Source organism: Drosophila pseudoobscura, chromosome 2 (assembly GCF_009870125.1).
Source record: "Drosophila pseudoobscura strain MV-25-SWS-2005 chromosome 2, UCI_Dpse_MV25, whole genome shotgun sequence".
In the NCBI taxonomy this organism is placed as follows: Eukaryota; Metazoa; Arthropoda; class Insecta; order Diptera; family Drosophilidae; genus Drosophila; species Drosophila pseudoobscura.
Window position 1 is genome coordinate 27021045 of NC_046679.1, and position 23545 is coordinate 27044589.

General features: G+C 45.6%; 1 protein-coding gene across 3 annotated transcripts; it reads right to left on the reverse strand.

Moving 5' to 3' along the window:
* Positions 1–542: 542 nt before the first annotated feature.
* On the reverse strand, positions 543–15708 carry pnr (pannier). Of its 3 annotated transcripts, none has more exons than XM_003736807.3 (4): positions 14879–15708; positions 2178–2771; positions 1838–2114; positions 543–1762 (listed from the first exon to the last, which is right to left on the reverse strand). In XM_003736807.3, exons 2-4 carry the CDS (start codon positions 2679–2681, stop codon positions 1062–1064), a joined length of 1482 nt encoding a protein of 493 aa, XP_003736855.2. In that variant the 5' UTR covers positions 2682–2771; positions 14879–15708; the 3' UTR covers positions 543–1061. The 3 variants fall into 3 exon arrangements, with proteins under 3 accessions (XP_003736855.2, XP_033232432.1, XP_033232431.1); XM_033376541.1 differs by lacking the exon at positions 14879–15708 and adding an exon at positions 6122–6659 and having other exon boundaries at positions 572–1762; positions 2187–2771; XM_033376540.1 differs by lacking the exon at positions 14879–15708 and adding an exon at positions 6122–6659 and having other exon boundaries at positions 572–1762.
* Positions 15709–23545: the final 7837 nt, after the last annotated feature.

The window sequence follows — 23545 nt, forward strand, 5'->3', positions numbered from 1 at the left end:
CTCTATTTTAATGTTTCTTTGGCTACTGACACCAGTTGACATTGACCGAATAACCCATCCATCAACATGCGTTGTGAAAGGGTCTTTAGTCGGTCAAGAAATTTTGGCTATATTAGCCATTTGTTTCAATTGCGGTTTGAAATTGATTGCCTTAAGTCGATAATTCTATCGATTATCGAATTGTGTCATTTGAGACTTACTCTACATACGTACTACAGGTCCATGTAGCAGCCACCCCCCCAAAAGATAATTTAAACTTTAATGACTGATTTGTTTTTAGTATTTTCAATGGCAATCCTGTTGCAGATAAAGATCCAAAGGGATATATCCAAATATATACCAATATATTTTGTGTGGAAGCAGCATCACTGACTTTAAATGTAAAATATTTTTTACATGAACTCCCTCAAAAGTATTCAGTAAATTTTGTTGCTCTTGTAGTTCCTAATTTAGACACATAGCGCCACTGTGATGAAATTACCATGTCACGACTTGTCCGGATCCGATTAAGTCAATGAGCAAAAAGAGCTTGAATATCCGACTTAACATTGAGTGGCAAGTCCAAAAGGGACACATTTTGAATACAGTTTTATTACGAATAGATTGTTAAATGGATAATCATAATAATAATACTATTCTAGTAATTACGCCTACTGCCAAATGGTCTATGGGTCTATGAGGGGAGTGTGCGCCGTGCTGGTAACACAAGGAATAGGAATAGTTAGGGATATTTAAGCTAGTGGAACCATACGATAATCATTAAAATAAGAAGCTAAAACGAATCGAATACACCACAATAATATCTGTACACACACATTATCGTATTATAGCTCTATAGCGTTGATATAGATGCAGATTTGTACAACAAGACTTGCTATTAATGTAGTTATTTACAGGGCACATGGGGGTAACTAATCTTAGGCTAAGAATGGGAGGACTAACGTCTAAAGTCTTTTCAATGCGATTCCAACGAGAACTTTCTCTGGTGCGGGTGCTGCTGGAGAGGGGGACACGGATGGGTGGTGGGGGATGGGAGATCACAGAGCCACAAGGGATGGCCCTTAGGAGGTGGCCATCAGCTTGGCCGCCTGTATGACATTGTGCTGATGGTGATATCCGGCCAACTCGCTGGCCGCTCCCCCCGCCATGGCGGCGGTCGAGGCTGCTCCGCCCAGCGCTCCGAAGGAACCCCCAAAGTAGCAGTTGTTCACGTAATCGTAGTTGGTGGCTGTCGCCTCCGTCTTCACGCCATACGCGGCGGCCGCTGCAGCCGCATGCAGGTGATGATGGGCCGCAGCTGCCACATGGTGGCCATGGGAGCTCCCCAAATGGTGATGGTGCTGGTAGTGGGGCGAGGGCGTGCCATTGCTCAACGATGGCGTCTCGACGCTGTGCGAGGTGTATGCCGAGGCGCCAGATCCTGCCCCTGCCGCACTGCTGCCGGGCGTGTACAGCTGGGAGCCAGTGGCTCCATGGATCTGCCTGGCACTCAGCTGCGACTGCGCCGTCGGAGTGCTCATCCCGTGGCCGTGCTGCTGATGTTGCGCCTGCTGCTGCGCCTGCGACGCGGCCTGTCCGTAGTGGGGGAAGCACTGCTGATGCGCCTGCTGTTGCTGCTGATGGGCGGCCTGCTGATGTTGCTGTTGCTGCTGGACATGATGTTGCCCCATGAGGCCGGCGCTGCTGCTGCTGCTCTTCAGATCCGTGTGCAGCTTGCTGAGGCTGTGACTGTGACGCTCCAGACTAAGCGAAGGCTTGATATCTGTAGGGATGCAAATTGAATGTTGTTTGTTTAGTGGATCACTTCTCTACATTCGCAGGTTTAAGGACCACTTACCGTGCTCTTCCTTGCACTCCTTAATGGACTCCAGGACCGCACCCGCGCCAGCTCCCGCTCCTGTGCCTCCCGCCGATCCGCTGCCTGTTTTCTTGGGCTTGCGCTTCCGCGTCTGGATGCCATCCTTGCGCATGGCTAGCGGCCGGTTGACGCCATGCAGCTTGTAGTAGAGGCCGCAGGCATTGCAGACGGGCTCCCCGTCGTTGTTGCGCCGCCAGAGGGTGGTGGTGCGGGTGCCGCAGTTGGTGCAGCAGAGCCCCAGGCGCCGCGTGGCCGTCTGTGAGGGAAGGTGATCGTTTAGTCTCGCATAACCGGAGAAGATCAGGGGCGGGCTACTCACTGCACTCACCAGGCGCTTGCTGGGCTTGATTAGGGGTCGGTTCATGCCGTTCATTTTGTGGTACAGCCCGCAGGCGTTGCACAGATAGTGCCCCGTGCCGTCCCGTCGCCACAGCGGCGTCGAGATCGCTCCACAATTGACGCACTCGCGTCCCTCGCCAAACTGAAAGTCCATGGCGCTCTCGTAGGGCGAGGATCGCTGGAATCCCGTCGGATCGTAGGCACTGCGCCAGGAGCCCATCATCACGGCCGCATTCTGGGTGTAGAACTGTGCCGGCAGTTGCGCATGCGCCGATCCGAAGCTGTCCGTGGTCCAGGCATTCTGCGCTGCAGCCGCGCTCCCGAAATGGGCCGCCACATGGTTGTACTGGCGATTGGAGGGCACGTAGACGGGTGCATTGACGGCCTGCTGGTGGTGGTAGCCGGAGACACCCACCCCCACTCCAGCGCTGGCTGCACTTCCGGCCAGATCCGTGTAGGCCGCCACGGCACTGCTGTGGTACATCTTGACGCTGGGCGCAACCTGCGGCGGTACGTTCTGATGTTCGCCGCTGAACTGCGGATAGTCGCGTGTCGACTGCTGATCCGATGTGGACTGGAAAGAGTCAGCGGAAGAAGATACTAAATTAGTTGGGATCTTAAGGTGTGAAGGTAACTGCATCTCCCCAGCTCCCATCCCAATCCCATTTCCATCTTTCTCTCTTTGCTGCCATTGGACACTCTCTCTTTGGGCAACTCCCCTTTGGCTCTGGAAGCCATTTTGGTCTCCTTCTTCATCTGCTCTTCATCCCTCTCCTGCCACTGCCCCTGCCACAAAACCCTGCCTCAAGCTGTGATCGGAACTCGTTTTTTCCAACAGACTGCGCCCTTTTCGGCTGCCAACTCCATTTAATGGCGCTCTCTGCATCGCTCTCTGCTTGTGTATCTGTATCTTTGCATTGCTATGTGTGTGTGTGCGAGTGTGTGCATCTGTATCTCAGCACTTATCTGATGCGTGGGCTTTGGGGGGAACTGAGAGGCAGCAGAAAGAAGGTGGTGTGGTGTGGGCTGTAGAGCCATGGCCATAAAGTGTTATTTACGGGTAGCCTGCACTTATATTGGATATACATATGTATATGCGCATTTCGAGGATTCGTTATACGATTAAAAGCAGAAGAGATAGAAGAAAAAATGGAAAGCAAATTGGAAAGGATAATAATAATAGTTTCTATAACAAAAAATGACTCTAAAAATATCTTTCTTTAATATTCAAGATAGCTGAATAGCTGAATCCTCGCCATACTCAGAAACTTATTCAACATTTAAATTTGCATCTTCACTTCTTTCCTTTTTGGTTCCACAGCGAAAAATTTTCATTGTTTACTCAACATTTTTGCACCAAATGAATGAGAAAAGTCTTCAAGTGCCCGCTGGTTTTTCCCGCACAAAATTGATTTTTTTTTTGTATCTTTACAAAAGTTCAACAGCCAACAACAGCTGAAACGATCAACGAAATCTGTGCCTCACATCGGATTCAATTAAGGCGCCAATTGCATATTTTATTTATGCGGATATATTTGGAATATTTTTTCAAATTGCCTTTACAGCCGAAACAAATCGAACAGCAACAAAAATAAGAGAGGGGGAACACCATTTGACGTCTTTATCTTATCCCACAAATTTAATGCGATGATGTATGAAATTTTTAATTTTTCTCCATGGCTGTGGCGATGAAGCGCCCCCCGGTCTCTGGGGAAGATGCAAATAAATTTCTGTTGCAAGCAGATGGCTGTTAAAGGGGTGGTAGGCAGGCAAGAGAGGGTTCATTGAATGATATTATATTTACTAAATGGTATATTCTACAAAAATTCCCCTAATTTGTAGAAAAATCTTTAAAAATGTTTTGCGAAGAATCAAAGTGCCGTCGGTAGATTAGTTTAGATGAAAGTCATCTGTCTTTAAAACAATTCCAAAATCAAAGAAAAGCTTATATAAAATATTTACATATATCAAATAAACATCTTTAGAAAACCTATAAAATAAACTCCAAATGAGTTTTGGCACACCAGCATCCAAAAAATGCATAAGTAAATTATTAAATTTATAACGAATTTATACGTGTTTTAAAGTACTTTTTAATATTCCCAACAAATGAGAAAGTGAGAATATAAATAAAACCGCAAATAAAATATGATTTTTTGCCGGAAGAATTACCATAAAATCGCAGTTAAATATTCTTGCCAAAGCGGCCCTAAAAATGCTCCTTAAATGCCTGATTGATTGAGTGTAAGATGACGTATGAGCAATAATATTTAAGACCCCAACCAACACGCACATGTCCAAACATGTTAATCGGAAGAGAGAGAGAGAGATTGAGAGTGAGAGAAGATTGAAGATCAATTGCAGCCATAACATGCCATACCAATGCAATTCTTCAAATTCCAGCAGAGCATCAGAGGGAGAGGAAGAAGGAGAGCGGAGATCGGAGATCGGAGAGAGATCGAAGAAGAACAACCTCCAAACTATCAAAGAGTTGACCACGCGTGCATAATGATGTCGCTCCCCTTAGAAGATCACTCGATCAAAGAGAGCGCCGAGCACAAGAGAGCGCGAAGATCAAAGAAGGCGGCGACGGCGACCACACGAAAAATTGTCAACAAGATGCAGTTGGTGGCAGGGAGGCACGAAAAGGTGGAGAGCAGAGCAGGAGATCCATGCAGATCATGGAGACGATCCTCGCTTGGAAGTGGTTGAGAAGGCGCTTGGGTTTGGGCGCTTATTAAAATGCGATCAGCAAAAGGCACAAAGCCGAACAAAAAAAATCCACAAAAACAAAAGGAAAGACCGATCCGATCCGATCCGATCGAAAGAAATCCCCAAGCGAAGGCGAGGAATTAAAATAAACAGCAATAAAAAAAACAATTTCACAAAAAAAAGAAGGAGAGCCGAGAGTGATCAAGGGATCAGCCGTGAGTAGGAGTAGGAGATGGCAGAGATCTGAGGACACGGCGATGAGTAGAACGTTAATAATTTGTCACCGCAAATGAAGGAATAAAAACAAACAGAGAAAACCACTTGAGAGGATCTCGGACAACAAAGCAGAAAGCAAGGGCGGGGAGTAGGATGCAGGAGGTGGGGGGAGGGTACAAGTGGAGGAGAGCCCTGAAGATGAGCGGCGCTTTGAGTGGTTTGGTTCTGTCTTTCTTTTCTTGTTCTCTTTTCTCTGCTTTTGCCATCCCAGATCTGGATGGCGCTCTGTCCGTCAAGTGGCGGATCCTGTTTTCCCATAGACTGGAAACTGCACTCCACTCGAGTGTCTCTCCACTCCACTTGATTCACTCACCGATCTCTAGGCCACGATCGTTGCTTTCTCTCACTCTTTCTCCGGCTCTAACGGATGCTTGTTTTAGTCTTTGATTTTGTTTTACTTTAAGCGTTAGCTGTAGTTGCCATCGATTCAAGTTTGCCGCCGCCGCCGACTGTCAAGAGGCATCTAATAAGCCCACAACCTGTGGCGGGAAACCACTATGATTTGGATTATTAAATTATAACCAACAAGAGATGGCAAGAGATTCCACTCCAACCGTGTACTAATGAGATAACTAATTACTTGGTTGGTCTTTGAACAGATGAAGAGGATGAAAGTGTCAACGATGATGATGATCCCATCAAATGGATAGTCCGTTACTGGTTTATCTTTCTTTTACCAAACAATCCATCGATTATCCTTCATTAATGTCGATCTTTTATAATAGAAACGCAAGAAATCTAGTTATGTATCTAGTTAATGATACTTTAAGTGGTTCCCAATATAGAAGAATTGCCATCACATTTATTGACCTTCCTCACCTATGGGTAGCTCCTTTAGCAATCCCCACTTAAATCACATGTTCAACGGTATATTTACAAGCATAATTAATCGATAAAACATAGTTCATCGATAAGAATGTGAGGGGTAAAACTTACATCGCCATCACTCAGCAAGATGCCCATGATTTATGGCCGAATAATTCGCGTTTCGCGGCGTCTCGTTTTAGAATGATTTATGCGGCTTGCACGCGCACCACTCTCGAGGTTGAAGCCGATTCGGATATGGTATACGATATACAACGTTTATTCGATGTTGATGGGTTATGGGAAATGTAAATAAATGTATCACAAATGCATTCAAATTAATTGCAACAAATTCAGAAATGTTTTACGGCACATTTACACGGCGGAACGGAGCGGCTTATTATTTATATGGCATTTTATGGGGTCTTGTTGTAAGACATTTGATTAATGTGGTTTATAAGGTAATAAAATTTCGGCTTTAATCCATTTACGAGCACTTAACCGATTTTCCCTCTCTCTGTGTCTCTGTTGTGGGGGAGTTTTATTGTTCGGCAGAGCACACAGCGACAGCGAACCGACTTCCTTGAGGCGGACAAACAAACTAAAAAACGCCACACAAAGTAAACAAAAACTTAATCCCAAATTTCCAGATCCAGTTCCCGACGTCAGCGCTGACGGAGGCAGAGACAGCGGCAGAGACTGCTTCAGCGACAGCGACAGCGACTGTGTGTGCCACGCAAAATCGGAAAAGAAGTCAACGGCAACGGCAACAACATAAAAAGTCAATTTCATCAATGGGCCTCCCTCTCCCTCTCGCCCTCCTCTGTCCCTGTCTCTGTCTCTGTCCCTCGGTCTTCCCCTTCGAGTGTCACTTTGCAGGCGTCGCCTTCACACACAGCCACCACAGAAAAGAGACAGCCACATAGAGAGGGAAAGAGAGAGACATGCACTGCTGACAGGTAAAAATTTGTAGGTGCAACGATGTAGCAGCAGCAGCGGCAGCGGCAGCAGAAGTACCCGAAAAATTAGTCAATTTCATGTAAGACTCTGAAAAATGATGTACCCTCTTCCTCTCTTGAGCACTTGAGCACTTGAGTACAGGTCCCGTCCGCACTTGAGAGCCCCGACGAGCGGTAGGCACTCTCCACACTGGCCTAAGCCCTCTAATCCGCTTTTCCCGATTCACGATTCACGATTCTAGATCCTCGACAGAAACTGAAACCCAAGGAGCAGTGGAAGCCGAAGCGAGATTGTGGGCATCTCCGGGACCGGCCCATTGTCAGCAGCTCATTAAATCGATGGGCGTGTGTGTCTCCAGGAAAGGAAAGGATCGCAGGATCACAATTAATTGATTGCTTGGTGGAAGGAGTAGTGGTATTTTGAATGTGTTTGTGTGTTTATATAGCTCTTAATGGAAGGCGATTAATCCAAGATGACTCAAACTGCAACTAGGAAAGGGCATGACACATAATTCAGTGGAAATAGTGGCAATGGGGTTCAGTATTCTTGGAGAAAAATGTTCTTCACAGGTAATTGGGGTAAATGATGTAAGATATAAACCCTATTATTGTTAATTTTGTGTCACTTAAGAAAGAATATTAGCTATATGGAATAGATATATCCCTTTGAAGAGTTACTTCTAAGATATGAGCATATTGAAAACTGTAGAAAACATACAAACGATTCCAATCTAGAATAGAGGAAGTGTATGAATATTGGAACTGAAGATCTATAAAAGATTCGTATTAGAAAGTTGCTTCAAGTCTCTTCTCTGGCCTGAATGCACCTCCTACTACTCATAGCACATACAACTCTATAATCCATTCTTTACTTTAAGATCTATCTCCAGAAACTTCTTACCTAAACGAACCTCTCGATCTATTCGGGTAGTCCACAGCTCGACCACAAATCACGCCCCGGCCAAAAACAGTCCCCAGCCGAGAGGCATCATTAATCAAGCAATTTGCCTTAGTTTCGGCCAATCAACCAAAACAAAAAAAAGGTTCTCTCTTGAGAAGAGGACGACAAATTCGCTCCATTAAAATGCAAAGCAAAAGTGAGGAAAAAAACGAGAAGAACAAAGGCAGGAAAGTCAGTCAGAAAGTCAGAAATCCAGAGCCAGAGTCAGAGCCAGAGGTGAGGTACAAAAGATGTCAAAACAGAAACCGCAAGGCGCGTCAGAGGTATGGTACGGATCGGATTGGAGAGCCAGGGACAGATCGGGGTTCGGGGTTCGTTCGGGGGCAGACATGCGCATATTTCAATCCGCGCTGACACATCCTGCTGCGCTAATGGACCTTAATTTGTGAACAGCTTTATATATCATGCGCCAGACCGTTAATGTGATCATCCACACGATCTGCGCTCTGCTCTGCTCTGCTCTGGGCCGAAGCCCCGAAACCGCTTCGAAGGTGGGAGATAAAGTTTTATGGAGCTTATCGCTGAATAAAATGGAATGGAATGGAACCGCAAAGAACTTGCACTGGCACTGGCACGCGCTTTCCAGGAAAAATGGAAAAACTGCCATGCCAGGGAAATGTCATCTCTTCAAGAGAGTGAGAGGGAGTGCCAGAGTGCCACAGTGCCAGAGTGAGAGCAGTTCTCATGCACATATTGAGCCGCTGATAACGAGCAGACAAATGATAATTGCTCTGGCTCCACTCTAATCCTTTGCTGCCCAAAAATACGAACCCCTCTCAATGGAGAAATGTCGCCCGAATTTTCAAAGTGGCGTCACCGCTGCCATCCACTTGAAAGAGTGTCCCCTCCGTCCCCGTCTCCTGGCTTTCCTTCTCTAGGCCCCTAAGCCCGTTGAAGTCTTACTCGGATGCATTGCATCTCGATGATCACAATTTCCATTGATCGTCATCGGGCTCTGGCCTCTCTCTCTCTCTCTCTCTCTCTCTTCCTCTCTGTTTCGATATCTCGCTCTCGCTCTCGGCAAAGATGAAAGCAATCTTTATTGGTTTTTGTAGTGATTTTAAGTGGATTTGTGGTTCGATTCTTAATGCCGAAGTGCGCCAGGCAGCCCCCATCCCCATTTCCAGCCGCGGTCCAACCTCAGTCTCTGGTTCACCTTCTGGTGGTTGGATCTCTGCGGTTATATCGTTTTTATTCAAATTTGTATGTTTATTTCTTTCTTTATGCGTAATTATGAGAATCTTTCAGCTGTCGTCTCTGCCAGACGAAGACATACATGGTCCCTCGTCTCTCGAATCGACTCTCACTCTCTTGAGGGTTGAGTGTTTTAGGCCGTTTGAGGCTTGTAATTATGGACTTTGGTTCATCTTTAATGTCGCAAATGCATCTAGTCGGAGCAGAGTATAGATGGGTTGGGTTGGGTTCTTCGATGACATTTCGATCAATTGGTTTTGGGATGGAAAAAGGGAGAACAAAGTTCTTAAGAGTTTTTTCGAGCGGATGGTTCTTTGTGTTTCCGTCTAGTTATATTCAGATTTAAAACAAGGGAGTGTTTTTAATATTTTCATAGTTGAACTGCAAATAATGGCAGACAGTAGTGTTGAGAGCATTCGGTAACCCTCTCTAAATAATGCCCTATATCCATAAACATCAAAGGTGGCTTTCCCTTCTTCGAGCTTCAATACGAATATCGCTGAAGTGGCCTTAAAGTTCCTATGGGAATAACACTATATCTTCACAAATTGTTTTCGTTGTTTTTTCTGTAACGATCTACATGTCTTATCGCATTGCCATTAGTGGGTTCTTCCCCACAGCAATTACTCATGCGACAATACGCTTACTGGTGCCCCTGCCGTGCCACAGCCTTTCCTTTCATTTGCTTTCCTTTCCCCAAAAGCCACTTGACAAAAAGCAAACTGAAGTGCGACGGAAGGCTACTTACAAATTCCTCGACAACAGAACGAGGAACAGAACTCTGCAGCATTTGAATAATGCCAACAGCAGCAGATAAGCCGAACTACCCCTCAGGCCCCGTTTCGATGATTGTTCCAATCGCTGATTTTTGAGTGGAAAACACACTGTCGGGTCGGTGGGACACAGAACAGTGTCAGTCTATAAACATCGTTTTGGATAGAGGCGCTCCGCTTATCAGAGACTGCCTTTGGCAGGGGCAAAGACTTTGCTGATGGCGGAAATGGTGACTTATTGCAATAGTTGTGCTCCCATTGTTGTTGCTACGCTGATAGCGATAATGTTTTTTTTTTTTATAATTAATTACTAAACCGATAGGCGGTTTGTTTATCTGTGCCGTTTTTATGCTGGCTTTGGGGGCAGACACATGGGCACTCTGTGCCCATTGGGGCGTGTGAACAAACGAAAGACTTAAGCAACGAACTCGATTCGGCTGTGGCTGTGTGTCCTTTGTGGCATAGATGGCGTCTAAATTAAGCCACGGAGACCTGTGTTTGATCTCCGCCGATACGACAGAGAGGGCAGGGTCTCTTTCTTGGTGTGTCTGTCTCCTTCCCTCTCTCTGACGGTGACAAGTTTTCGGCACGCGGGCAGACAAATTCCATGGCTGGCTCTGTGGCAAGGGAATGTGCTGCCCCGATCTGTCCCTGCCCCAAAGCTTTTAAGTGTCTTGGCGTCGGTGCGGCTTATGTCTTCTCTTCTCTTCTCTTCTGTCCTCCGCCGCCGCCCCACTCTTCCAGTGACATTTACATTTGTGAGATCAGAGAGACAGCGAGAGAGAGACAGAATTAATTGCTGTGGAAAAATCAAGATTCGTTCGTGAAGACTGTGAAAAGATGTCGCCTAATTTTTCCTAGTCTTTAATTAATTAATTATGGCCACAAAAATGTGTGGCCAAGAGCCAGGGGGGATACGGGGCGATATGGGAGATTTCGAAAGTTTCTTTTACGATTCCCTGGCGCCGCCGGCGGGATTTTAAACCTGAGAAACAATGAGATAAAGTTCGTAACTGCACCCGGAATCACGTATCAAAAGCAGTCTCGAATCAGACATCATAACAGAAATTATAGTCGAAGATTTATCACTGGGGGCGAATGCTGGATGGTGGACGGGACCCCAGCTTCCTCTAGGCCCCGGCGATAAGTCCAGAGATTACGCCTCCTCCGCGAAGGTTCCACATGCCACGGAGCTCTGATTCCGATATCGCCATGAATAAGGCAAGCTTATCGAGCCGGACTTTACACATATCTCTGTCTTTCTCTCTCTCTCTCTGTATTCAGGGCAACAATTATATGCAATCGCGGTTGCTGGCAGGAATTTTATCAGCGCAATGGGTAAACAATATAGCGGATAGGGATTGCAGTTCGAGATTGATGTAGATCGTATTCCAAGGGAACAAAGAATGTAAATATAATGGGGAATGAGAGTTAATGCTATATACATATATTTTATTGGGAAAACAAAAAACTATCTTCGATAGCTTATGAACTGTTCTTTTTGGTTCCTGAATTCTGAGGCAACAAAATCTAGAAATCTAAAGTACGAGTATTGCCTCATTCCCAAAGCAGCTATAACCCTCGCAGCAAGCCACTCAGACTCCTGACGCCATGTCCTGTGCTACCGAGAACTGGACCCAGTACCTCTGCAACCTCTGTAACCTCCTGTCTCTTGGACCTCTGACATGCAATTAGAGCCCGTCTCGCAACGCACGGCAGGACTTCCAGCCTTGGGTCAATGGGTCGCTCTTTGCTTCGGGCCCTGTCCTGCCCTGTCCTTCCCTGTCCTGGTACTTCCTATTGGGCCATGTTTCAGTTTCTGTTTGTGGCCCCCGTTGACCTGCTTAAAGTGCATATGCACATATATCATTTTCAGTTAGTGCTTCGTTCTGCTTCTGCCCTCGGCGACACTTTCCTTTCCACTTGCGTGCGTTGCATTTTCAGAGAGCTACTACCTGAATGAATATGGCTTGGACTTGACTTGGCTACGGGTTCGTATTGGGTTCTAGTGCAGTTTTGTGTGTGGGTTATAGCCAGCCTCGAAAGCGAGTGTTAAAATTGCATAATTAGCTTGGGTTTTTGTAGCTTGTTTCTATTTTCAGTCAAGTGTGTCTGGGGGGGTTGCCGCAGCAGAGTTGCCAGGCTATGGCGGGGAGAGAAAGGAAGGTTTAACATTTGGGAATATGACAAGCTCGAAGGGTATATTAAGTTTGTTTCTGACTTTCTTAAATCAGCTGTCAGTGGTCTCCTCTGCTCCACTCTTCGTTAGTTCGAAAAACGCAGAGCCTTGGCCCTTGCCGCAGCTCTCAACGCTCCCACTCGTTTATCCACACAAAAGTTATCCTAAGGGCTCTATTTCTGGACTTTATTAAAAGAAAAGCCTTGCCTTTCTTCCTCTAAATTAATTTCTTGTGAGTGACCTTTACTCTGCCCTCTGCTAAACGATTTTGGTTGAGATTTATGATGCAATTGTCCCAAAAACCTGCTCTCTTGGCCCAAAAGCCAAGAACCATTTAACTAGTTTTGTTCTGGCCTTCTGGCCTTCTGGCTGATGTTTGAAGCCAATTTTCAGTTTTATTGCTTTGCGGGTCTCATAAAATGTGTCATAAATTAAAAGGCGCTTGGGCACGCACACAAATCCGTAATACAGCGAAGGTATTCCTATATATACCCTATACACATAGTAGTTGTTGAAATATAGGTATCATGTAACCTGCAACCTGTGCCACTGGTCACACGCAGCGCCTTTGTGTCACGGCCAGGACCTCTCCGTTTGGCCTTCTTTTACGGGCCCTAGGGACGCGTCTATACACTTTTCCAGCTAATGATTTTATGACACTTTTTGCAATATTTACAGCACTCGACGAGACTCTCATGTCATGTTGTGTCATTGTAGCCTCTGTTCCGAGGCTCCATGGGAGGTTATTCTCCTACCACACGGCCTGTCTGGGCCATCCATTGAGCCCAGTTGTTGTCCTGTTAGTGGTGGCGCCAGCAGTTAATTGCTCGAACAGAATATGGCCAGGATAAACGCCCGAGTCTAGGAGTGAAAGTGTAACAAAGGGTTGGACGAGGATAATAGCGTTTGTCAAGGCTAAGCGATTGATGAACTGATAGAAAGGGGTGCTCAGAAGTAGTCAAGGACAGAAATATGTCTTGTCGTATATCTTCCACTAATTCCACTAACAAACCAATGAAGGAAAAGTCTTCTAGTCTCCATTTGTTGAAGCTCTCACTCGGCGTGTCAGCCAGCTTACACCTTGCCTCTAATTTATGTGCATGGGCAAAGAGTCTGGAGAGCTAGAACCATGTCCAGAGCGGGGCACAGACCCTAATGAATAGTCAAACGCATGGCATTACATATAGTAATGTTAATGTTAATTTTAATGACTTGTGTTTGGTGTCTTTGCTGCGGTGCTCGAGTCTTTTGTTGAGGGTTGAAAGCGCGCAGATCGGCATCGAGATCGAGATCGGGATCGGGATGGGGGGTTCCGCAATTTATGTATCTACAATGCAATTGTGCGAATAATTATGCCAACTACTGTGTGGAGTGTTTGTCGAGTGTGGAGTGTTGACTGTTGATAAAAGCATGAAAGAATTCCATTCCTGTTTTCCCAATGTTTTCCTCTGCTTTTCAGCTGCTGTCTTCTGGCTGCTGGCTGCTGGCGGTTGTTCTCATCAATTACTCCAATGGCTGAAAGATTTTTGACACAAAAACAAAACTGCGCTCATGTCAACTGCCAATGGACTGCCAGGTTCATATCAAGCCATACATATATATATGTATAGATGGATTCGTATCTGCCCCTCCGCAATGACCCCTCCATCCCCAGTCTCTGACAGCTCAAAAGTTGCTCAGAAATTTATGGATTTTTCTTGCAATATTTTATGGCATTTTATGCCTGGAATACAAGCCCCGGGAACGCATAAATTACAATTCAATTAACTTATGGCAACAATACAACAATAATACAATAATACAAAGCCATAAAAGATCGCTGTACCGCTGCCCCACCGCCCCACCGCGCCACCGCCTAATGGCATAATCGAGAATGATTTAGTTGCCAAAATTTATGGGCCCCTTCAACCTCTCTGTGTGCACGGCTTCTGTTGTGCTCCGTGTGTTTCGTGCTGCCACTTGCCACTTGCCACTGCATGTTGTGCCACAAAAGAACTGCGATCTAATCTAATCATGGTGTGCCCCCGATATCACATTTCAAACGGGTTCCCGCTCCCTCTGTGGTAGATCTGTATCTGAATCTATCTATCTCAATCTAGCGTTTACATGCCCAACATTAGTCCCATGCTAATTTCATTGTTGATCCATAAAGATTGTGTTCTGACTGATCGCGGGATTAGCTAATTGATACCAGGAAACATATTGTTAGTGTATAAATCTTAAATTGTGATTGTTTGCGATTATCGAATGGCATCTAATGAGTGTTTCTAATGATTGTAACTAGAGTTGGGGAACCAGTTCCGAAATGGAGGTGGTAGGAGTGGTAGGAGGATATTTCAAAAGGTAACTACTAGAATCAAATTGAATCATATATAGTACCCTTTGGAGTCAAATATACACACCTTTATAGGTGGAAACGTATTAAGATGAGAGTTAAGATGAGATTTTGCATGAGGATAACGATATCTTGATTACAGAATAACATATCCCTATTTATTTGCATTTTTTAGAATTAATAGCGTAAAGAACTGATAATTTCAGGGCTATCAGACCATTGAATGGTTCTATATTACACCTTATGAAAGATCCATGCCGATGCAAGTCAATGGAGACTCTAGTTCTGATAGCAAGTAGTGGGTTTCTATGGAAAATTATGTGGGTAAAGATACATATTTCTTCTGGTTCATAAATAAACGAAATAAGAGGGTTGTACATCCATCATTATGAACCATTCAAACCCCCATTTTGTATCATTAAACCTAATAAAATCCGCGTCGAAATAAAAACAAAGATAAATACTTTTTAATACAGATTTCAACTTACTTGACTGTGGGCTGATTCGGATTCCCTTTGCCTGCCTCCCAGAGTGTCGTCGCTCTGCCTCGACCAATTGCTTTTGTGTCTGTTGTCTGATCTGTTGTTTGATGTATGCAAATGAAGATTCGTATGCCAATTGGCAGTTTGGGGGGGACTTAATGGCCTGTTTGCCTGTCCTGTGTAAACTGCCTGTAAAGCCAAACGTTTTGTGCTCTTTGTGGTTTGATTTGATTTTGAATGGGCTAAATGCCAGTCTGCTGGATGCCACAAATCACACGCAATTCACAAATTCAGATACATTTGCATAATGTTGGCAAAAAATGAAACATAGATACACAAAACACACACTCACACGCGACAGACAAAGGCTTACAGCCGATAGCCAATGGAATTTATTCGAGTTTTGCTCACTGAAGGAATCACGCGACGCGTGTTGGTTTTTTTTCGGTTGCTAATTAATCACAAGGCGGCTATTAAAATAGTTAGTTTACCAGTTACCAGTTTTTTGTGGACCAGAGATACTTTTGGTACGGATTGGCTTGCCTTTTGGCGACGGCAAATTCACGTTTCAGCTTTTTCCATTCGCTGCTGCGTTTCGCGTTTCGCGCATAAACCGATCCGAATCCAACTGAAGGCAAAGGAATATCCGATGCCGACACGGACTCACTCCTTGTTGTTGTGTGTATTCTGATTGGAACACAGATACACCAAACACACACACACACATAGGGAGCATACACAACTAAGATGGAGTGAGCGAGGGAGCGAGCGAGCGTTTCGTTTTTTGGGCTTCCGGTTGGACCTGCACTGAGAGAGCGACTGCTGGCAGGCAGGCTGGCGTTTGTTTTGCTGCTGTTCAATGCTTGTGGCGCTCCGCTCTCCTTTCCCCTGCGTGTTCAAACAAACGGGTTTCACGCAAGCACACACACAGACACACAGAACGAGAGAGAGGGAGAGCGAGCTCCCTATCGCACTATGAAAGTGGGTGTTGCCCGCGGCTCCCCGTCTCGCTTTCACGCCAGCTGACTCTGTCGCTCTCCCACATTCGTAATCGGGTAATGTGGCCATATTCAAGTTTGCTTGATTTGCTGTTTAGATATTCCTACTATAAGTGTGCGTGTGTGTGACTGTGTTAGTAATAGAGAGAGAGAGAGAAAGAGAGAGCAAGCGCCTCTTGGGGGACAGCCCACTTTATGGCTTTTGTGCGGCTCTCATGGCGTATGCGCAATGTCTTTCCGCGCGCCATTTAAAAGCATATAATATTCGATAATAAATAAAGCAATAATGACAAGAAAGATAGGGTAAAAACGCTCAACGAATACCCAGATACCCTGCGAAAATATATATCATTCAATTGGTGTTTTGCCATGAAAAGATAGCTTCTAGAAATTGGTTGAGATATCTTATGAAAGAACTTGAACAGACTTGAAAGTTGTCTTCAGGAAAAATTAAATATAAGCAACTCTTATAGAAGCACATGCCTCTTCTGTCGATGCTTATCTACATCATATATAATTTAGAGGAATTTCCAACATCTCCTTAGAGTCCCAATAGCTCTCTTTTGAAGGGTATCCCAAAAACGAAACCCCAAAATGTTAAAGCAATAAACCATGGCCCAAAGTTTTTATGCTGCCATTTTATGTGCATTTTAATTGGCTTTTTTCCGCTCGTGTCATAACTCTTCCCCGCCTTGACAATTGAGGGAAATAAATTATATTTTGTTTTGCACTAGTAGTAGTACCTGTGCTTGCAATTTATAAATTTAACGCCTACCCGTGATTTATTTATCAGATAAATGTCTTCATTAAGCGTTTTTTCATTCGCTGGCAGGTGGGGAGAATCAGCAATTTCCTTTCAATTTACAAATTAGTTATGCCATTCATTTGTCTCAATGAAGATAAGGGTATCTGTCTGTCTGTCTATCTGTCTATGCTGTGCTTTGATACATAAATTCATATTAAAGAGCACATCCAGAAGTTTTGTAATCCCTCAAAAATTGTATCTGGAAAATTGTGGAGACTTTTCTTAGCGTTCCGAGATTTGCTCGGTAATCAAAAAGTAAAGATCATTAATCTATTTTAGTTTTAGAGGTTTGCTTTATAGTTTTAAAAAGTACAACTAGAGAAATCGGTTGTTAAAGTGATTTATTTCTATAAAACTTTAATTTATACCTCTCGCATTGTGTAGATTAAATTTGTTCAACTTTATTATCATATAATTATCATGGATTTAGAGAGGAAATAGTACACAATTCCAGCATTTCCTTTCTTCTTGAGATAAGAAATAGTGGAACCAAAAATAGCATTCCATTGGGCTTTTAGATCTCAAAATGGTAGCCTTAGGAGGAACATAGGTCTATATTTATTTATAGGTCAGAAAAAGTCGCCATCCTGGAATACCACAATTTCCAACTAAATCGCTAATGAATAATACTAACAAAAATACAACAATCCTTAAGGCAGACACTTACCCGGAAGTGAGCCCATGAGTAACTCCAGAGCCAGGGAGCAGATAAGTTTGGCCATGGCGCTCTTCTCTCACTCTTCTCTGGAACTCCATCGCACAAATAGTCGTAAATTATGCAGAATCAGTTCATGGGCGAGAATGAGATTGCTGGATGGGGCATGACACATACGATCATCCATCCCCAGTCTCTGCAGAGACTTCCCCTTTTTTTTATTCTTTTGTTAATTACGCGACAGCCTTGAAAAATGAGCAATTTCAATCGGAATTTCATTGCGTGGCGTGTCCGTGTCTGGCTACAGTCACTGCCATAAGTTCAATTACCACAAATTAAATTTATTAATCGAGCAACGGGCTGGCGGGGCGATAATATACAATTATTTATAGGAACTGCCAAAAAATACGAGCACTAAAATCATAAAACAAAAACCAAAGACACGGGCACGAAATGCGTTTGCCTTTACCTGTTTTCCAGGGGAAGGGGAGGTGGGGCAACAAATCTAGCTGCAAATGAATTGGACCTGAAATGCGTGTAGCCGTGCGATACCCCACCATTGGACTTCCCCCCCGCCCCCGGACAGACGGACACGAAACGCCACAAACATGCAACAAAATTTATGCGAAACTTTAATGAAAATCCCAAAGAGGGGAAGGCACTCTGTCGGCGAGGGAGGGGAGGACACCATGTGGCATGAGGGTCTCCCATCTCTCTCTCAGTCTTTGACCAATCGAAGCCTTGCTGCCGCAACACTGACTCCACCTTAAAAATGGGGAACCAGCATTGTGTGGCACCCGAAAACGAGTTTCTGCTGCAAGAGCCCAGACGTCAGAGCCTGCAACGGCGTCCTGCCTGATTGCCCCGTCTGATAGTTGCCACAACGGCGCTGGGCATAAGCCGTATGCGTGCCTGGCCCTGGGTCTGGTTTTTTGGTGGCAAGACTGGAATCGCGCCCCGTCGTCGCCTTGGGGTGTGGCAGGCCGCCGAGGTTGGTTAGGGCCAAAAGTGGTAGAATTTGTAATGGTGGCCCAAGTGTGGCAAAAAGGAACTGCAGCCCACAGAGGCAGGGGCGTCTCCGAGAAGAGGGTTTTTGTTAAAAATAATCTTAAGCCCCGCAAAATATTATTTTCTTTTAGGGATACTCCCAGCCTTTACACTTCCCCATAAATACCCCTTTATTTCCTTGCCAACTCCACCCTTGATCCACTCTTTCATCCAGCCCATAATCGGCTTTGTGGCGCCCCAAAAGTGGGCTGTGGCCTGTGGCCCGTGGTCTCTCTTGCTCTCTGGCTCCTTGAGGTGGCAGCATGGCCGTTTCTGGCTCTGTCTTTGGCCCTGTCTCCGGGCTCTGGCTCTTATCCAAGGCACTGCCATTGCAATTAATTTTGGCATTTTGACATTTACGCTTTTTGTTGTGGAGCTGTGTTGCTGTGGAGCTGTGGAGCTTGCTCCTTGTGGCACTATCTCAAGCATACGCACATACATTTTTGCTCAGGTATGCTGGCCTGGCCGTTCGATAACGAGACATTTTCCCTATATAATATCGAGCGGAATTTTCTCACGTTGAAGGGTCGACGGAAAAAAAGCGGCGCCACCTGAAGAAAGAGACCTTTAATTGCAACTGGTTTTGGGCCCCTGCTTTCTTGTGGCAGCATTTGAAATATTTGCCCCATGCCACTGCCACAGCCACTGCCACAGCGATAAACTAATGAAAAGCTGCAGGAAAGGAGATCTTCTCGCGCACTTAATTGAAGAGGATGCCAGTCGTCATAGGCCTACCGATATGACCGATTCTCTCGGCCCATACATTGTAATTGTTATGGCCAATATCCTGGGGGAAGTTGTTCCATTTTCCTGCTGCGATCGTAAAACTTATCGCTTATGGGCTCATTGACATCCAGTCTTGGCGATGGCTTCGCTCGCTGCCTCTCTGTTGACTGATCTTAACAAAATGGCACTTAAAAAGTTGGCCAACAAATTGAATCAGCATTCGATTGGTTCATATCTTATTTTGGTTTATGGCTTGTTTACACTGGGTTTCGATGTAACACTTAGTTGCAATGCTTTTAACCAGTAGATTATATAGAGATTACTTTGCGTTTGAGAGGAGCTTACTTGGTGGATGATTTACGCATTTATTGGGGCTAGCATTGCACCTAGTTGCATTTTGGGATACTCCCTTAAGATCGATCCAATCATTCAAGACACGCCTTGATCGAATCCCTCTATCGATTGCTTAATAATAATCCTCTCCTTGGCACAAACGAATCCCTAATGGTATCGGTAATTATTCCAATTGAATACACACCAGAGTCTTGCCAGAGATGTGCATCAGAGCATCAGTCGCTGGAGGAGCTGGAGGGGATTACAAGTTCACAAAGTGGCCTCGCAACCAAACAGAGAGATCTGATGATCGGAGGAGACTATAAGACTTTGAGACTGTGTTCCTGGTGACATTTAAAAGCTGCAAGTGCATTAGTGTGAAACAAGGAACGAGGCGCCGTCTAAATTACACTCACCAGCCAGAAGAAGATCGAGCACAGTCGAGCCTCTTTCTGGCCATATCGCTCTCTTTGTAAGGAGGGGTGTGGTGCGCGGTGCGAGGCGGTGCGAGGCGAGGCGGTCATCGCGATCAAGATCAAGTACCATTTTCAACGCTTCCTTTGGCGCCACATTTCTGAGACCGAGAACCCTTTCTCAGCCTCGGCCCCAACGTTGCATGGCCTGATGCAAATGCAAAGGGGCAACAAAAAGTCTGCAGTTCGAACGATAAGCAAAGACACACAGAAATATGCTGAGAGGAGATGAGTTGGAACCTGGAACCTGGAACCTGGCCTGAACTCTTTTCGGGTTTCATCTTTTTTTGTTCGTTCGTTCGTTCTCTTCGTTTTCTTCCTCGATAAGCGCCGCATCTTCAATCTTCCTCCTGGCGGCGTCTGCAACCATCACCATCATCATCATCTGTGATATGTGGAAGAGACTGGGACTGGGACTGCGACTGCGACTGTGTCTCGGGTCTCAGGTCTGTGGCTGTGGCATATCCATTAGCTACGTCGCCATCGAAGGAACGAATGGAGGCACGAATGGAGATAATGTGATTTCGGGTACGATCCACACACACACAAAAAACGAAATGGAACGAGACGCGCGTGAGTTGTGATAAGAGCCGTAGCCGTGGCCGTAGAGACAAGGGAATACCTTATGCATGCCTGCCCCTATCCCTCTATAGAGGGCTACAATATCTCTTTCTCCCATTCGGTCTGTCTCTGTCTCTTACTCCTGCTTTTGCTGTGTCTCTGTCTGTCCTCCATATGTGCGGGGCTCTTTCAAGCCAATCTCATTTTGTCTTTCGTGTGAATTCTTGGAATTTCGATTGATTTTCCTAGAACCTGAAACGATTCGGACTCGGATTCGGTCAAGTTCTTTAGCTGCTGCTTGTGCCGCATGTGACGTCAGAGGCGAGATGCCTTGGGGTGTGTCTTCTTCTTGGTGGAGAGTGTTGCAAGTGGGTGTAGAAGATATTTGAATATAGAAAGATGAAGGAAGGGAATGAAGAAATAGAGGTATTGGAAGGAAAGGTGTAAGGAATGGCCATCTGAAGAATATAATCTCGAGAGGGATTCGGAGCCTTCTAAGAACTCGTTTGGGAATGGAATACATTTGGGAAGGAATAATAATTCTCAGATTTGATTGTAATCCTTCTAAATCTTTCATGGATCATGGCTGAAAAGAGGTGCCCAAAAAGTAGACATTTAAATGGCTTCAGTTTAAGCTTGAAACATATTTAGAAGATCCATCTCAGACAGCTCTCAGAGAGATGCATACACAACTAACTAATAGATACAATTTATTAGCATAATCCTACACGAGTAGTAGTGCTCTCTCAAAGCTTTCGGCCATGATACTCGTAATCCGCCTGCGTTTTCCGCTCCTCTTGGCCCGTTCCTCGCTCCTCCTCGGCCTCCTGGCGGCGTCTGACTATCGGCTTTTATCTATTTTAACTGCGCGATGTTAAAGCGCATTTTCGTGTCGTTTGTCGATTTGTAATGCCAGCAGCGATGAGGCCTGATGATGATGGTGGCTTAAGTTGCAGCCCCAGACTGGGGCAGATCCACCGCCAACCAGAAACAGCTTCAACCTGGAGCAGCGGCTGCACTTTGAAGTTGACTAAGTGGCGCCTCGGACCCGACCCGGTTCTGGGCTTGGCTACGGGCTACGGGCTACGGGTTTTCGGGTTCGTGGCGGGTTCAAGAGGCCTGGCTAGGTGGTCACCTCTCCGCTGGTTGATGGCTAATTAAATGCAGAGACTCTCAAATGGGAGTGTGCTCAATGTTGACAGTTTTCAGTTTATGTTGGCTTTTACGCCGATCCGAATCATATCTGAAGAACAATGGAGTACAATATCTGTATCTATTATTAAATTGCAAGCAAATGCTCGTTCCCCCCTTCGTTTTTGAGGATTGCAATTAACTTAATAGAAATTCAAATGCATGCACGGCCCCAGAGATTAGCGGATCGCTCCTCATTCCACTCCGAGTTGTACGTCTGTCATAATTCCACAGATAGTGTCAGAGAGCGAGACGGAGAGAGAGAGAGAGAGCGCCACAACAAGTGTGCCACAAGGAGAGAGAAAGAGATCTCGGGAAGGGAGAGGTGGCATCTGAAAAATGGCGCCCGGTGTCGTATCTTGTTGCCTGTCACATTGAATTATTATTTTACGGTCTCTCCTCTACTTCCCTGCCACAACCTCAAGTCCTCTCCTCCCCCCGAAGTGTGGAACAGGTTGGAACACGCTAATGTTTTAATTTCTTGTTCCATCGGAGGATAGTACAGGCACGTACAGGTGCGGCGGGCAATTACTGGCACACTACTCGTAATTGTGGAGTGGAGTGCTCCTTAAGCATAAATACAATTGCCATTCCGATATACTTTATGTGTCTAGAGATTCGAATCGAATTTCAATCGATTTGAATGGAATATTCGGTGGAAACGAGAGGAAAGGTGGGACCTTGGTCGAAAGAGTTGGATAGACTGGAAAACTAGAAGTACTTTTAGGATCATTTCGAATGTCTACAGTAGCAAAAGATATCCAAAAGCTGGCTAGAGCCAGCTTAAACGTCTACTACTTATATGGTTTGTGGGGGAATTATTATCTCACTACCTTAGATCATATTCACTCCCGTATTTCCCCCATCGGAAGCCATAGAAATGGACTTCCTTTATTACTCCATTCCACTTCAAACCGAGAGTGAGAGAGAGAGAGAGAGGGCTGCCTCTTCCACACCCATTCCATATCCATATCCATATCCATTCCACTTGCACAAACTTCACGCTGCACATAATTTTTGCCAACACATTCCATAGCTGCTGCCGTGTGCTGGTTTCTTGGGTGCTGGGGCCGCCGTCCCATTACTCATTCGCACTCCAAGCTCAAAGTCCCAGAGCTCCACGCAGAGAGCTCCACTCTTTCGCTGCGTTTCCCAGTTGGAGCGCCGCCGCTGGTCCGCGAAATGCTAATAAAAGCGGTCGTAAAACAAGTTTGCCTAATTGATCGAGCGTACGCCACAAAAAAAAGCGAAAGAAACCAAAAGAAGATCCACAGAGGAGCAGGAGGCAGAGCTCGGGGTCCGCTACTCAAGGCGTTACTATACTATACCAGGCATTGCTTGCGCCGCCTCCTGGCTGCTTGGGGCTTGCACTGGCCTCGGAGTTGAAGCATTTTTGCCATACCATCGACAGCAGATCAAAGGCAGCGGCGGCACCAGGCATCAGGCATCAGGCATCAGGCGGTGGCGTTACTCCGGCGACGGCGGCGGCGGTGGTGGCATTGTGCGTCGGACAGGCTTTTAAGCGATGACACCAAATCGCTATTTAGACACTGCTTTGGGGTTTCTTTCTTTCGCTTTGGGGATCGCTTTGAGGATCGCCCTGGGTCTGGGTCTGGGCCCGAGTTCGGGTTCGGGTCTGGGGATCTTGTTAAGATTTGATGGTCTCGCGCTCTGTGGTCTGTGGGGGTCATTAAAATTAATTTGGATCAATTTGGTTTGCTGCCAAATTGTTGACAATGAAATATAACGAGGGCCGCCACTCTCCAGTCCAGTCCAGTCCAGTCCACTCCGGACAATGGCAGTATCCTTATCCTGGCTCGTGGATTAGCAGGGCAGGGCGCTCCACCGGAGTAGAGTCATCAAAGTCTTAAGTGTCTCTCCCTC

Excerpts from the sequence above, each read along its gene's own strand:
- pnr (XM_033376540.1), bottom strand. The coding sequence starts at position 6,148 with ATGGGCATCTTGCTGAGTGATGGCGAT. Across the intron at positions 2,772-6,121 it reads TCTTGCTGAGTGATGGCGAT|TCCACATCGGATCAGCAGTC; the intron begins GTAAGTTTTACC and ends GACTCTTTCCAG. Across the intron at positions 2,115-2,177 it reads GCAAGCGCCTGGTGAGTGCA|ACGGCCACGCGGCGCCTGGG; the intron begins GTGAGTAGCCCG and ends CTTCCCTCACAG.